The sequence below is a fragment of the Rhodamnia argentea genome, chromosome 6, assembly GCF_020921035.1.
Source record: "Rhodamnia argentea isolate NSW1041297 chromosome 6, ASM2092103v1, whole genome shotgun sequence".
In the NCBI taxonomy this organism is placed as follows: Eukaryota; Viridiplantae; Streptophyta; class Magnoliopsida; order Myrtales; family Myrtaceae; genus Rhodamnia; species Rhodamnia argentea.
In genome coordinates, this window is record NC_063155.1 from 21,164,872 (window position 1) to 21,178,754 (window position 13,883).

Sequence of the window (13,883 nt, forward strand, 5' to 3'; positions counted from 1 at the left end):
ATTCAAAACAATAGTTCCCGGCCATGGATGTTTATCTCACGTCCCGGCTTGGGACATTCTTCTAGCGTCCCCGGTGTATAGGGACATCCTTCTAGCGTCCCTATACGCTGACAAGGAGGGTTGTCAGCTCGGGAATGCGGTAATAAAACATGTCCCCGAGTTTGAAGCAACGACGAGAAATGAACATTCCCAGGGAGAGTACAGCGACGCTACTTAAACGTCCCGCAATGGCGGCGTTTTTCGCAACTCGCTATTTGATTCTGATAAATACGCTTTATTGAACAGCTCATTCATGACCATTAGATGCAGCTTCATTATTCTGTAAAATCGTAACTCTCATATCTAAGTCGACAATCCTTCAGCTGAACAGCAGCCCCTGGTTTTGAAGGGCAACCTCGCGTGCTTTGAGCGATTGTGATTGTGATGGGATTCTACGTGGTAGTGTGGGGGAAAGTCCAAAGAGGTAGAGAAGACGATAGAGGGCAGTGGGGATGGCGGGAGCTTGTCATCCTCCAGCCATAAGATTCCTTTGCTCCAGAGCAAAGCTTCAAGCGTGTAAATAATCTTGGCAACATTACAAAACAAAAAACAAAGAGAACAAAAAGACAAAGATTTGGACATATTCATAAGACGTACCCTCTTATCTTTTATAAGTGAATTCAAGTTGAATATTCCAACGTGAATGAGATGTGGAAATACTAGTGTAGGGACAAACTTCGACTGTCATATGCATTTTGGTGCACATAAAGTCCCATCTATCACTCCTAGAAAATTTTTATTTTATCAATTTATATTTTATTCTGATTGAATTTTTACTTTTGAAATGGACTTTGCTAACATTTTGACAGTACCTAGTAAGTTACAAATTCTTAAAAAAGTGGATCCCACAATAATTTTTAATTATTTTTTGTGGCCTAAAACGGACTGTTATATAATCAATTAGGTTGGTGCTAATTGATGTACCATTAGAACTAAGTCGTAATTACTTGAGTTCAAACATATTAGATGTCCTGTCAAAAAGATAACATGTTTTAAATCTCTGAGTCTAAACAGATCAAGCGTATAAGACACTTCTTTTCATGTTTTAAGCGAATTGACCCGTTTATGACATGAACCGGTTTATATCAAATCCAAACTTGTTTAACTAAGTATCGTGTCGCGCAAACGGATCGTGGCGCAGGAATTTATGGCTCTAATATGAATACGAAACAACGGGTGTACCGTGGAAGCACCACCCCAAGCACGTGCAAAAATTCTTCATGAGCTGGTGCTGTCGGAACGGTGGGAAAGATAAGAAGTAGATTCTCCCCGTAATTTAAAGTTCATGCATTGTAGATGATCGGGCGGATGCTCTTTGAAACTCGAACTGATGTCTTCTCGCAGAGGCAGACCGATAATGAATTGGAAACCACCCAAATTTTATATTGGCCTCGACGAGGGCGCCTGCTGAGGGAAGAAAAGCAGCAGAACTATTGTTTATGTATCATCATCATCCTCTTTTGGAATCATACAAACCTACTCCAGGTTCTCAAGCAAGTAAATCACACCAAAAGTGGGTGCAAATATCTGTCTGCATAATCTTCCGCCAACCGAGAGAGAGAGAGATGGATGGGAGAGCGAGGGCTTTGCTGCCGTTTGTAGGGATGATAGTGGTGGTTCAGGCTCAAGCGAGCAACATGGTGGTGATGAAAATGGCTATGTCCGATGGGATCAACAAGTACACCATGGTCTTTTACAGTAATGCCCTCTCCTCTCTCGTCCTCCTCCCTTGTCCTTTCATCATCTCTCGCAGGTTTGTGCCCTGTCTATCGCTTACTAACTCCATTAATGTCTGGTTTAAAGGGCAAAGAGAAGGTTTTAAGTCCTCGTCTCGTTTGTTTGCTTGTTTTGGCAGGTCAGGGTCGTGTCTACCTCTCACTTTCGCTGTACTTCGCAAGATCTTCTTGCTCGCTCTGGTTGGGTGAGTGAGTTAAGTGCCTTCGTTTTCACGTGAATCTGCGGACTTAGGGATTTGCTTTTCTTGGAATTCTTTGTCTCACCTGCTGAGACTTGAAGTAATTTGGATGATGATGCAGATTCGCAGCGCAGATTTGCGGGTACGTCGGCATCGATTACAGCTCCCCTGTTCTGGGCACGGCCTTGATGAACCTCATCCCAGCTTTCATTTTCATTCTTGCCATTATTTCAAGGTTCTCCGTCTCTTCTTTCTCGTTTTATCTGCTGTGCACTTAAAGAACCTTCCCTGGAAAAAAATGAGGGAAGCAGAGGATGGCGTGTTAGTTGATGGTGGTGGAGGTCGATTTTACATCGGTTCAGCTTATGTCCGGTGCTTCAGTACAATAAAACATGTTTACATCGTTTCCTTCTTTGATCTGTCGATTGAATTAAAAATTAGGATGGAGAAAGTGAACTGGAAAAGCTCCAGAGGCCAAGCTAAGCTTGTGGGAACCATCGCATCCATTCTTGGTGCATTCGTAGTCACTCTCTACAAGGGTCCACCGATTCTCCCTTCACCTTCGCCTCCTCCTTCTGTCCAACCTCGCCACCTTCTGTTTCTTCTCTCGCAGCAATCCAATTGGATCCTTGGTGGGTTTCTCCTCGTGGCCGAATCTTTCTTGTTATCATTGTGGTACATTGGACAGGTAAGCACCAATGTCCTTTACCTAGAATATGAATGACACTAAAACAAAGCGAAAGAAGACCTCACAAGTAAACATTTCTCGAATCTTGCAGGCATTCGTCCTCAAAGATTATCCCGTGGTGCTGAACTTAATGTTCTATTCAATTTTCTTTACGACTATTCTTTCCGGGCTATTCTCCTTCGCTATAGTGAGAGAACCGCAATCGTGGATTCTAAAAGTTGATGCAGGTCTGATCGCTATTTTGTATTCGGTAAGCGAGTAACATAACGACTCCCAAAGTATAGATTTCGCTCCCACTTGGTGGTTGAACATGAAAGTCAAATTCATATTGGATACGCAGGCTCTGGTTGCTGGCGTCTTCATGATCACATTGTGTACATGGTGCCTGAAGGAAACTGGACCTGTTTATGTCTCCATGTTCAAGCCTTTGGGGATTGTATTTGCTGTCATATTGGGGTTCATTTTTCTAGGCGAGATGTTACACCTTGGAAGGTACAGATACTCTCTGTTTTTCACCATTGAAATGCCCATAGCCCATCTTACTCTGTTATGAAGGATCAGATTAGAAGACACTAAGGAAGTATGTGTTACATCAGAGAAAAAGCTCCTTCATGAGCTAATCTCAAGCACAGCAACAGGTAATCTTGAGATATAAAATATAAAGGGGCTTGCTCTTTAGTTTAACTTTCTATACGAAAATGGTTATGCTCAAGCCTAGAGATTTGCCAAGGTCTCTCTGTCAAGAAACCAGAGTTTAGGTCGTTACAAGCATACATAAACGAACAAAACAGGCTAGGAAAATGAGCCGCACGACGATTTTGTTGAATAATTGCATCTCTTCTCTCAAGAATTTTAGATATTTCTCGATTATCCAAATATTTAGATATTTGGTTGGGAGTTATTTAAGAAAGGTACATGTATCTAGGAATATATTTCTCTATAAATATCTAGAGAGAGAAAGCAATATATAGGGACTAGAAATATCTAGGACAGATATTTATTTAGTGATATCAAGATACTTTAGGAGATAGAACCACCTCCTTAGAAGAGCTCTCATTAAAGTCAGTGTGGTGTGAGTGAGTTTGGCAGAAATGAATCCCCTAACATTGCCAATTCAATGTTAGATCCGAGCTTGGCTTCCATAAGTGCGTGTGTGAGTGTGCTTGGCACCCATAAGTGTGTGGAAGAATTTCTCCCAACAGATATTGTAAGAGAGTGCATTTCATTAAGTGAGCCTTGTATGTCTTATTCAACAATTAATATCAAAGCTGCGCCTCTAAGTTCAACAAGTGGCATCAGAGCAAGCAGTCTATTGGGAGAGCGCTGCCTTTAAGTTCAACAAGTGGCACCAGAGCAAGCAGTCTCCTTCACTCAAAAGTTTAAGTCAATAAGTTATGGGCTAACTCGAGTATATTAACTGCTCAACCCCACATCAATTTTCTGATGTGGGACTTCTCTAACATAACTCACACGTGCATATTAACCATCTCCCCCTCATGTTTTAGCTCCAATGTTAGGTTTTGCTCCCCTTTAATCTAGGTATTCTTCTACATCAACTAATCTCAAGTTGAATCTCAAACACCCACTTTCATCCCTTGGTGTCTTTATCTGGACCGAACCATGAAGGAGGTTGTTGTTGTGGTGTAGATTGGTCACTGGATTCCTTCCTTGAGATATTCTCCAATCACCAAATAGATTAGGCACCCACTAATCAACCATTGGCTCTTTGCCAAACACCGAACAAATAACGTGTCACTAATCAACAATTGGCTCTGATACCATTTGTTGGAAGCGCACAACAATACCTTCGCCCAAGGAGATGGCCAAGAGGAAGCCTAAGTACTAGCCCGTCAACATATCCATTTGGACGCACCTTCACTCAAAAGCTTAACCTAATGAGTTATGGGCTCACTAGGCTATATTAACTGCTCAACCCTACATTAATTATCCAATGTAAGTCTTCTCTAACGCAATTCACACATGCATTTCAACAAGGTCGGTGATCGTGAACCTAGTGATCGAAAGTCGTGACATGCGAAAATAGTAGTCAAGGACCATTATACATGAGCAAGCTGTTAGGGACAATGGACCAACTAATCATAGTCTCCGATTGTGCATTGGTCCGAGACAAAGCTTATTTGGTATAGTGTCAAACACTATAACCAAGTGACAATGGTAGATTTCTTGACTTCAGCAAGTGGTGTCAAGAAGCTCAATAACTCAAATTATAATAATTGGAATGGCTGCGTGCAGTTTTATCTACTAGGATAAGATTTTTGGGATATCGTTGACGGCGACAATATGACACCACTCACGGACGATGAAGAGCCGAGGAAGAGGATGATTAAAGGCTCATAAAACATGAATTGTTACAGTATATCAAGAGCACGAGGACCCCGAAGGAGCCGTGGGAGCTTAAGATGTTGAGGAAGCTTAAGGAATTCAATTCCACTTCGACACTCCCAATTGGTCAAAATGGGAGGAGGAGCTCAAGGCCAAAGAAAGAGAACATGAGAAGCTTTGCCACATGAGCTGCGAATAAAAGATGAAGGAGATGTTGAAGCAGAAGGACAAAATGATGAGGCAGAAGGAGGAGGAGCTCAAGGCCAAAGAAAGAGAACATGAGAAGCTTCAATATGAGCTTCTGAAGCTGTGGAAATTTAAGGAATTTGTTGCAGAAAATGCTAAGAGATGTGCAAATTCAAGCGTGAAATAGCAAAGGATGAAAGTAAAATAAAAACGCAAGAGATACAATATACGTGGAAAACCCAAAAAAGGAAAAACCACAGAGAGAGAGAGAATGATTTCACTATCTTCAATAAAGAGTACAAGCGTACAATCAAATATCTAAATATCTAACAAGAAGAAGTGAAAAACAAAAGATTTTGGAGCAGAAGTGAAAAGCTCGGGACTAAAGCGAAAGCAAGCATTACAATATAATATGCAATATATTCTTTTTACATCCCTTCTAAGAAAATCCTAAAACAAAGTGAATGGTCCAAAATAACCTTATCACTAATTTGAAAGTCAAAATAAGCAAATCTCCATCTTGACTTCAAATCTTCGGAAGAGCGTTTTACCAAACACCACAAAACCTCTCTCCCTCACCATCAAGAGTTACCACAAAATGCCACTCGCCAAATGGCGGAATCAATGATGCACACCCCTAAGCCTACATGAGCATACTCAATGTAGGAAACAAGGGATGAATCGCCATCAATACCGCCTAAGCAACTCAAACGGTGAGAACACCAACCAAGTCCAAGCAATGCTTGAACTTGGTCAAAGGAATTGGTTTGGTCAATATATTTGCCGGATTATCCACTGTAGGCACTTTCTTCATCAGAATCGTACCCTTAGCAATCTCATCACACACAAAGTGATAACAAATGTCAATGGGTTTCGTTCACTCGTGATACATCGTGTTCTTGATCAACTAGATCGCACTTGGGTTATTGCAAAAGATAACGGAGGCTCCCTCCTGCTTTATCCCAAGTTCTATAACCAAACGCTTCAACCAAAGAGCTTCCTTTGCTACTTTCGTTGTTGCAATGTACTTTGCATAGGTGGTAGATAAAGCAACCGTGTCCTGCAAAGTTACCCTCTAACTAACCGCGAAACCACCAAGCGTAAAAACATAACTTGTCAGAGATCTTCTTTTATTGAGATCACATACATAATCAAAGTCAACAAAGTCGACAATTGAATGCCCTATATCATAACCTCTATCAAAGACCAAGCCAACATCCGAGGTGCTCCGGATATACCAAAGAATACTTCACTTCTTGCCGGTGAACTTTACCCGGATTTGCCATATACCTGCAGACAATACTAATTGCTTGGGAAATGTCTAGACGAGTGCATATCATAGTATACATAAGACTACCCACAGCATTAGAATATGAAACTTGAGACATCTCATTTTCATCTTCTTTTGTTTTAGGTGACAAAGAAGCAGAAAGTCAAAAATGGGACGCCAAAGGAGTAATTATTGGTTTAACATTCTTCATGCCAAAATGTTCAAGCACTTTCTCAATATACCCCTTCTGCGAAAGCTATAACTTCCCAACCTATCTATCTTTAATAATCTACATACTTAGAATTTTCTTGGCAGCTCCAAGATCCTTCATCTCAAATTCCCTACTAAGTTGCCTCTTTAACAATTGTATTTCTGACACGTCTTTTGCTGCAATAAATGTGTCATCCACATATAATAGCCAATAAACAAAAAAACCATCACGCAATCTCTTATAGTAGACACAACTGTCATGTGCACTTCGCGGGTAGCCATGACTTAACATAAAGTTATCAAATCTCTTGTACCATTGCCGTAGAGATTGCTTGAGACCATACAAGGAGCGTTTCAACTTGCAAACATGATCTTCTTTACCCTCAACAACGAATCCCTCGGGGTTAAGACATATAGATTATGTCCTCAAGCTCGCCATACATAAAATCGATCTTTACATCAAGTTGATCAAGTTCTAGATCATCAAGGGCTACTAATGCGAGTAACACACGAATAGAACTATGTTTCACAACTGAAGAGAACACTTCATTGAAGTTTATTCCCTCCTTCTAACTAAAACCCTTCGCTACCAAACGTACTTTGAGTCTTTCATCTTTAAACCCTGGAATTCTCTCTTTTCTTTTGAAGATTCACTTACACCCAACCGCTTTTTTCTCCTCAAACAATTTCACAAGATCCCAAGTTTGGTTCTTATAAAAAGATTTTATATTTTCATTCATCGCAACAAGCCACTTATCGGATTTAGAACAAATAGTAGCTTCACAGAATGTAGAAGGTTCTTCAATACCAAACGCTTTAGCAACCGTAAGAGTATATACTACAAAATCAGTAAAACCATACCTTTGGGGAGGCTTAATTTGCCTTTTAGCTCTTCCTGTAGCCAAAGTCTGAAGTTGTTCAACTTCTTCTACTCCATCTTTAATCGAATCTAAATCTTGTTACTCACTGTCACTTTACGGTTGAATAGGAATGTCTTCAGAGGTTCTCCATAGATGCTCTACATTAAACTCCACCTCTTTCGCTATATTCTCTTTCTAAATATCTGTAGACTCAACAACTTTTCTCCGATCGGGCAAATAATTTTCATCAATAGTAACATCTCTACCGATTATAAACTTTGGTGACTAACGGTCAGAACACCGCAATCTATATCACTTAACTTCATTTGCATAACCAACGAAAATACCTTTCTTGGCTCTTGGCTCTAGGCTCAAGCTTACTATTTTTACATGAAAATAAGTGGGACATCCAAATACTTTCAAAATAGAATAATCAAAAGGTTTACCGGACCATACCTTGTTTGGAGTCTTACATTCAATTGTAGTAGAAACAGAATGAATCACCAAATAACATGCCATGTTCATGGCTTCAACCCAAAAATCTTTATCAAGTCCATTATTAGAAAGCATACATCTAGCTCTCTCTAAAAGTGTGCATTTCACGTGCTCCACCACTCCTATTTTGTTGAGATGTATACCCGACCGTTCGATGTCGAATAATCCCTAACTCTTCACAGTACTTGTTAAAACCACCTCCACAAAACTCAAGACCATTGTTTGTTTTGAGACGCTTTATCTTCTTGCCAGTTTAATTTTCAATCAACATCTTCCATTTCTTGAATGTATCAAAAACGTCACTTTTATGCTTTAAGAAATAAACCTAGACTTTCCTTGAAAGGTCATCAATAAATGTCAGAAAATAAATTGCACCACCTTTAGATGTAACTTGTGTAGATCCCCATAAATTGGAGTGAATGTAGTCAATTGTGTCCTTCATCGAGTGCACCCCGGTGCTGAAACTAGCTCTGCGTTGTTTCCCATAAATACAATGCTCACAAAAGTCAAGTGGGATTGTATGCTCCTTGTAGAGTAAACTACGCTGGGACTGTATGCTCCCTATAGAGTAAACTACGCTTACTCAAGATAGTCATTCCTCTTTCGCTCATGTGGTCCAACCGCATATCCCATAACCTTGATTTATCAGAATCTGAAGAGCATGATATATTTAAAGAATCCATAATAGTACTTCCCCGCAGAACGTAAAGACCATTCTTCTTGTTACCTCTCACCACAATCAAGGAGCCCTTTGAAATTTTTAAAACTCCACCTCCACCGGTATACATGCATCCAATGGAATCCAAGCTACTCAAAGAAATAAGGTTCTTCTTTAAATCTGGGATGCACCTAACATCTGTCAAATTTTTTACTATATTGTCATGACATTTGATTCGCATAGTACCAATATCCACAATCGTACAAACTGCATTATTACCTATCAAAATTGAACCACACTGACTTTCTCATATGTGTGGAACCAATATCTATTTGGGCACATATGGTATGAACATGCCGAATCCAAAATCCATTCATTGTCTACACGAAAAGCCGAAGACAAAATAGTAAGAATATTGTCTGCATTAGCGGACTCATTATCCTTCACCAGACTAGTCGAATCGGAACTCTCCATTGACCTTTGCCCCTTAGCTTGAGCAAAGTACACTCATTTTTATAGTGTTCGAACTTGTGACAATAGTAACACTCAACTTTTCTCTTGTCTTGACCTGACCTAGATTTTGAACACCCTTTACTATTATTGCGTCTATCCGATGATTCGACCTTCCCCTAACAACTAAGCCATCGACTTTATCCGAACTACTACTTGCCTTTAACTTTGTATGCATCTTCGAGGAATTCGGTGAGGCCTTCACATCCTCAAGAGTTATGGATTTTCTTCCATATAACATAGAACCCACAAAATTCTCATACGAGCTCGGCAGTGAGCATAACACAATTAGGGCTTGATCCTCATCATCTAACTTCAAATCTAGATTTTTCATATCCATAACGATTTTATTAAATTCATCTAGATGTTCTTGGATAAGAGTACCTTCTTGCCTCTTTAGCATATAAAGACACTGCTTCAAGAATAATCTCATAATAAGAGATTTCTTCGTGTAGAAACTTTCTAGCTTTTGCCACAATCCTCAAGTTGTTTCTTCATTGGCAACCTCACAAAGCATCTTGTCGATTAATGATAATTGGATGGTGCTATGCGCCTTCTCTTCCGTCTCCTCGACCTTTGCCATAGTCATGTCCTCGGATTAATTCCCATCCAAGGCCCTAACCGAACCTTCCCGACGCAACAAAGCCTTCATCTTAATCCTTCATAGCCCGAAATTGTTTTGGCCATTGAAGGGTGCCACTTCGAACTTGATAGATACCATGTCAAACAAAAGACCGAAATTCCTTCGCTCCGATACCAATTTGTGGCGGAAAACGTTAAGAGATGTGCAAATTCAAGCGCGTAACAATGAAGGATGAAAGTAAAATAAGAACACACGAGACACGATATACGTGAAAAATCCAAAATGGGAAAAACCACGGGGAGAGAGAGGGATTTCACTATCTTCAATAAAGAGTATAAGCGTATAATAAAAAATTTAAAGATCTAACAAGAAGAAGAGAAAAACAAAGGATTTTGGGGCAGAAGAGAAAAGCTCGGGACAAAAGCGAAAGCAAGTGTTACAATATAATATGCAACATATTCTTTTTATAGTCCTCTCTAAAAAAACCCTAAAATAAAGTTAATGGTCCAAAATAACCTTATCACTAATTTGAAAGTCAAAATATAACATAATTGAATCTCACTGTGACACTCCCAATTGGTCAAACTGGGAACGACAAGGAGGAGAAAAAGAAATGATGCTTCGAGAAAATGAGGCCATCTCCGCGATACATCCCGTGGTGCAAGGATCAATGGAAGGTTATGGAGAAGGACGAAGATGTCTGCATCGAAGTGCTTCGGATGGAAATGAATCAGTTGAAGCACCAAATGAAACTGCGAATGAAAGGCTTTGCCACATGAGTTGCGATGTCCAAATTCTTACAAAACAATTGAAAAGTAGGAAGACCGGGCTAAGTGGGATGAAGGAAAAAGAGCTGAAGCACGAGTTGAACTTGGTGTTGTTGAAGTCCGAGCTTCACAAAAGCCTGGTCGAAAGTCGCAGCCACAAAGGTAACTGAAAGTTCGAAAAGACACTGTTAAAGGATGAAGCCCATGCGACAGCTAAGGAGTTCCCGTAAGCAATTTGGCATGATGGCTAGATCGACGTTGAGAGAAAAAGAAGTCAGTAAGGGGGAGTGTTAAAGAATTGTACCTCCTCTCTTGTCTTAAGAATTATAAATTTTCCTTGGCTACCTAATTGTTGAAAGATACTTTAAGAAAGGTGTATGAAAATCTGAGGATATATTTCTCTCGAAATATCTAGATATTTTAGGAGGTAGAACCACCTGCTTAGGCCTATAAATAGGCAAGAGCTCTTATTAGAGTAAGCGTGGTGTGAGTGAGCTTGGCTCCCATAAGTGAGTGTATGAGAGTGTACTTGGCACCAAAAGTGTATAAGAAGTTCTCCTGACCTACATTGGAAGAAAGTGCCTCTACTGAAAAGGGCGTGCATTTGTTTAAGTTTTACTCAATAATTGGTATCAGCATTATGCGTCTTACTCAATAATTGGTATCAAAACAATGTCTCTGAGTTCAACGGACTACATGGTAATTCTAAAAGGATATCTAATCTTTTTTTTTTACGTGGACCTATCATTTCATAGAAATATTTTCAGTTAACTTGCCAATTTTTTTTTTTTGGGTTTTGTGCAGCTTAATTGGAGCGATTGTGATTGTAATGGGATTCTACGTGGTAGTGTGGGGAAAGTCCAAAGAGGAAGAGACGACGATAAAGGGCAGTGGGGATGGGAGGAGTTTGGCATCCTCCAGCCATAAGATTCCTTTGCTCCAAAGCAGAGCTTCAAGCGTGTAAATAATCTTGGCAACATTACAAAAAAAAAAAAAAAAACAAAGAACAAAAAGACAAACGTTTGGACATATTCATAAGACGTACCCTCTTGTCTTTTATAAATGAATTCGAGTTGAATATTCCAACGCGAATGAGATGTGGAAATATTAGTATATGGACAAATTTCAACTGTCGTATGCATTCTGGCGCATATAAATTAATGTGTATACCCACTTTGGAAAACTTATATTCATAACTTTTGAGCAAATTTGACTCAAACCTTTTGATCTACTGTGATGATAAACTTTTTAATCTTGTGTTGAAAATTACCACTCAATTACAAGGAGCTAACTTTAAGTTGCATAGAATATGTAATCTTTTACATGAACTCGATCGATATAGATTTAAACATGCTAATTTTATATCAAGATCAAGTTGTATTATTAAGATATATTGTGATTTGTGAATCATGAAGAAAATTTTGAAGTATATGATAAAATATATATGATGTAAATGATCGAATAAAAAGAAAAAAAAAGGGTGGCTACATGATTTACATAACTAAATAAACGACGGTAGGTGATTGAAAGGGTACTTATCTTCCATGTACCAAAAAAAAAAAAATAGTTGGGATTATGATTGAAAGGGTACTTTCTCTTCCGTGTACATCTAGATCCAATGTATTAGATATATTCGTATATATTTATATATCCATTTCTATATGTCCTTTGCAATGAAAAATAGAAGAAGCTAGTTAACCCACTTAATTGGCGGTCATCTATCACACAATCCATTTGCATTAGCATCAGTTCTTGTGATACTCTCACTATCATGTGGTCAATGGATGGTCAACCTAAATTAAGAGTACTATATGTTGTCGTAAACACATCTAGTGAGAATATTCATGCTTCTAATTTTGGCAATAAAACATTTGAGATTGGCAAAACTATAGGCATGGAAAAGTACAAAAAAAAAAAAAATCCTAAACTTATTGCACTTGTGTCAATTCAGTTTTAAACTCTTCAATTATACCGATTGAATCTAAATTTTTTGACGATTTGCTAATATAGTCAATCCAGTCAATTTTAGCTAGAAATCGCCGACATGGACGCCGCTATCTTATGTGGCACAGTTAACACCTAAGTGGACAATTTTTTTATATTTTAATTTTTCTGAAATTTGTATTACTTTTTTTTCTCTTTTCTTTGTCCTTTTCTTTCTTTTCTTTTTTTTTTCTCTATGCTAACGAGGTCACCGGCCAACCGTCATGAGCCATAAGCAAGGACTAGCGACCCCCGCTGAGCTCCAAGCGAGGCGATCTCTGGCCCTTGCCTGTGGCTGGTGATGGTTAGCCAGTGACCTCACTAGCCCAGAGAAAAAATAAAACAAAGGACAAAAAGAAAAGAGAAAGGAAAGGTCTTAAAAAATTTAAAAAAACTGTACAATTTGTCCGCGTTAGCGTCGGTCATGCCACGTAAGACAACCAACATCTATGCGAGTGATTTCCGGCCAAAATTAGTTGAGTGGAATACTTTGGCAAATAGACAAACATTTTAGAACTCAATTGGCATAATTAAAAGGTTTAGGGCTGAATTAGTATAAGTGGAATAAGTTTATGACTTTTTTGATACTTTTTTCTATAGGCATGTCTAGATAGACTAATGATTCTTTTTTTTCTTCATATAAATCTTGCCACGGGCACATTTTGACTTTTTCTTAACTCAAAAAAATTGAAACTTTCACAGTATACATATATTGATACGTCAATTCACATGTAATGTTTTCAATTTTTTTTTAAAAAAATGAATAATAAACCAAAAGTCAATTGTAAGAAAATTACCAATTTAATTCATTGTTTTTAGGCTTAAATTCCAAGTCAGATCACATGTCAAGAAAAACTCGTCGTCTTCCCTAAATCTGATTGAGATGGGAATGCTGTTCTTAGATGATAATGTTTCTAATTTCTAAGTGCGAAAAAAATGCAGTAGAGAACAAAAATGTGGAAATATATAATATCCGTTTTTGCTTGAGGGTCAAATTATGACAAAGGCTCAAATGACGACAATTTCAACGTATCCTATCTCCATCTGAACACGACCTTTTGGTCGAAAAAGTTAGGTGTCAATAAATTCCCATTTATCACTCCTATCAAAATGTTACTCTTTCTATTTATATTTCATTATAACTGAACTTTTACTTTCGTAAATATTGATTAGTCAATTAGGTTGGTGTTAATTGATGTGATATTATAACTAAGTCACAACTACTTCCGTTTAAATTAAAAGTGTCTAATCATATAATGTCAAAACGACGATAAATTTAGAAAAATGCTGGTTTATGTCTAAACAGGTTAAGCGTGTAAGACACAATTCTTGTCGTGTCTTACACGAGTTGACCCATTTATGATGTGAGCCGATTT

The 13,883-nt window shown here is 38.6% G+C and overlaps 1 protein-coding gene across 1 annotated transcript; it reads left to right on the forward strand.

Moving 5' to 3' along the window:
* The first annotated feature begins 1,381 nt into the window (after nucleotides 1-1,381).
* Nucleotides 1,382-11,504, forward strand: LOC115734305 (WAT1-related protein At5g40240-like). The gene is made up of 7 exons (XM_030665037.2): nucleotides 1,382-1,792; nucleotides 1,895-1,960; nucleotides 2,076-2,189; nucleotides 2,396-2,642; nucleotides 2,734-2,892; nucleotides 2,983-3,134; nucleotides 11,329-11,504. Exons 1-7 carry the CDS (start codon nucleotides 1,479-1,481, stop codon nucleotides 11,486-11,488), a joined length of 1,212 nt encoding a protein of 403 aa, XP_030520897.2. The 5' UTR covers nucleotides 1,382-1,478; the 3' UTR covers nucleotides 11,489-11,504.
* Nucleotides 11,505-13,883: the final 2,379 nt, after the last annotated feature.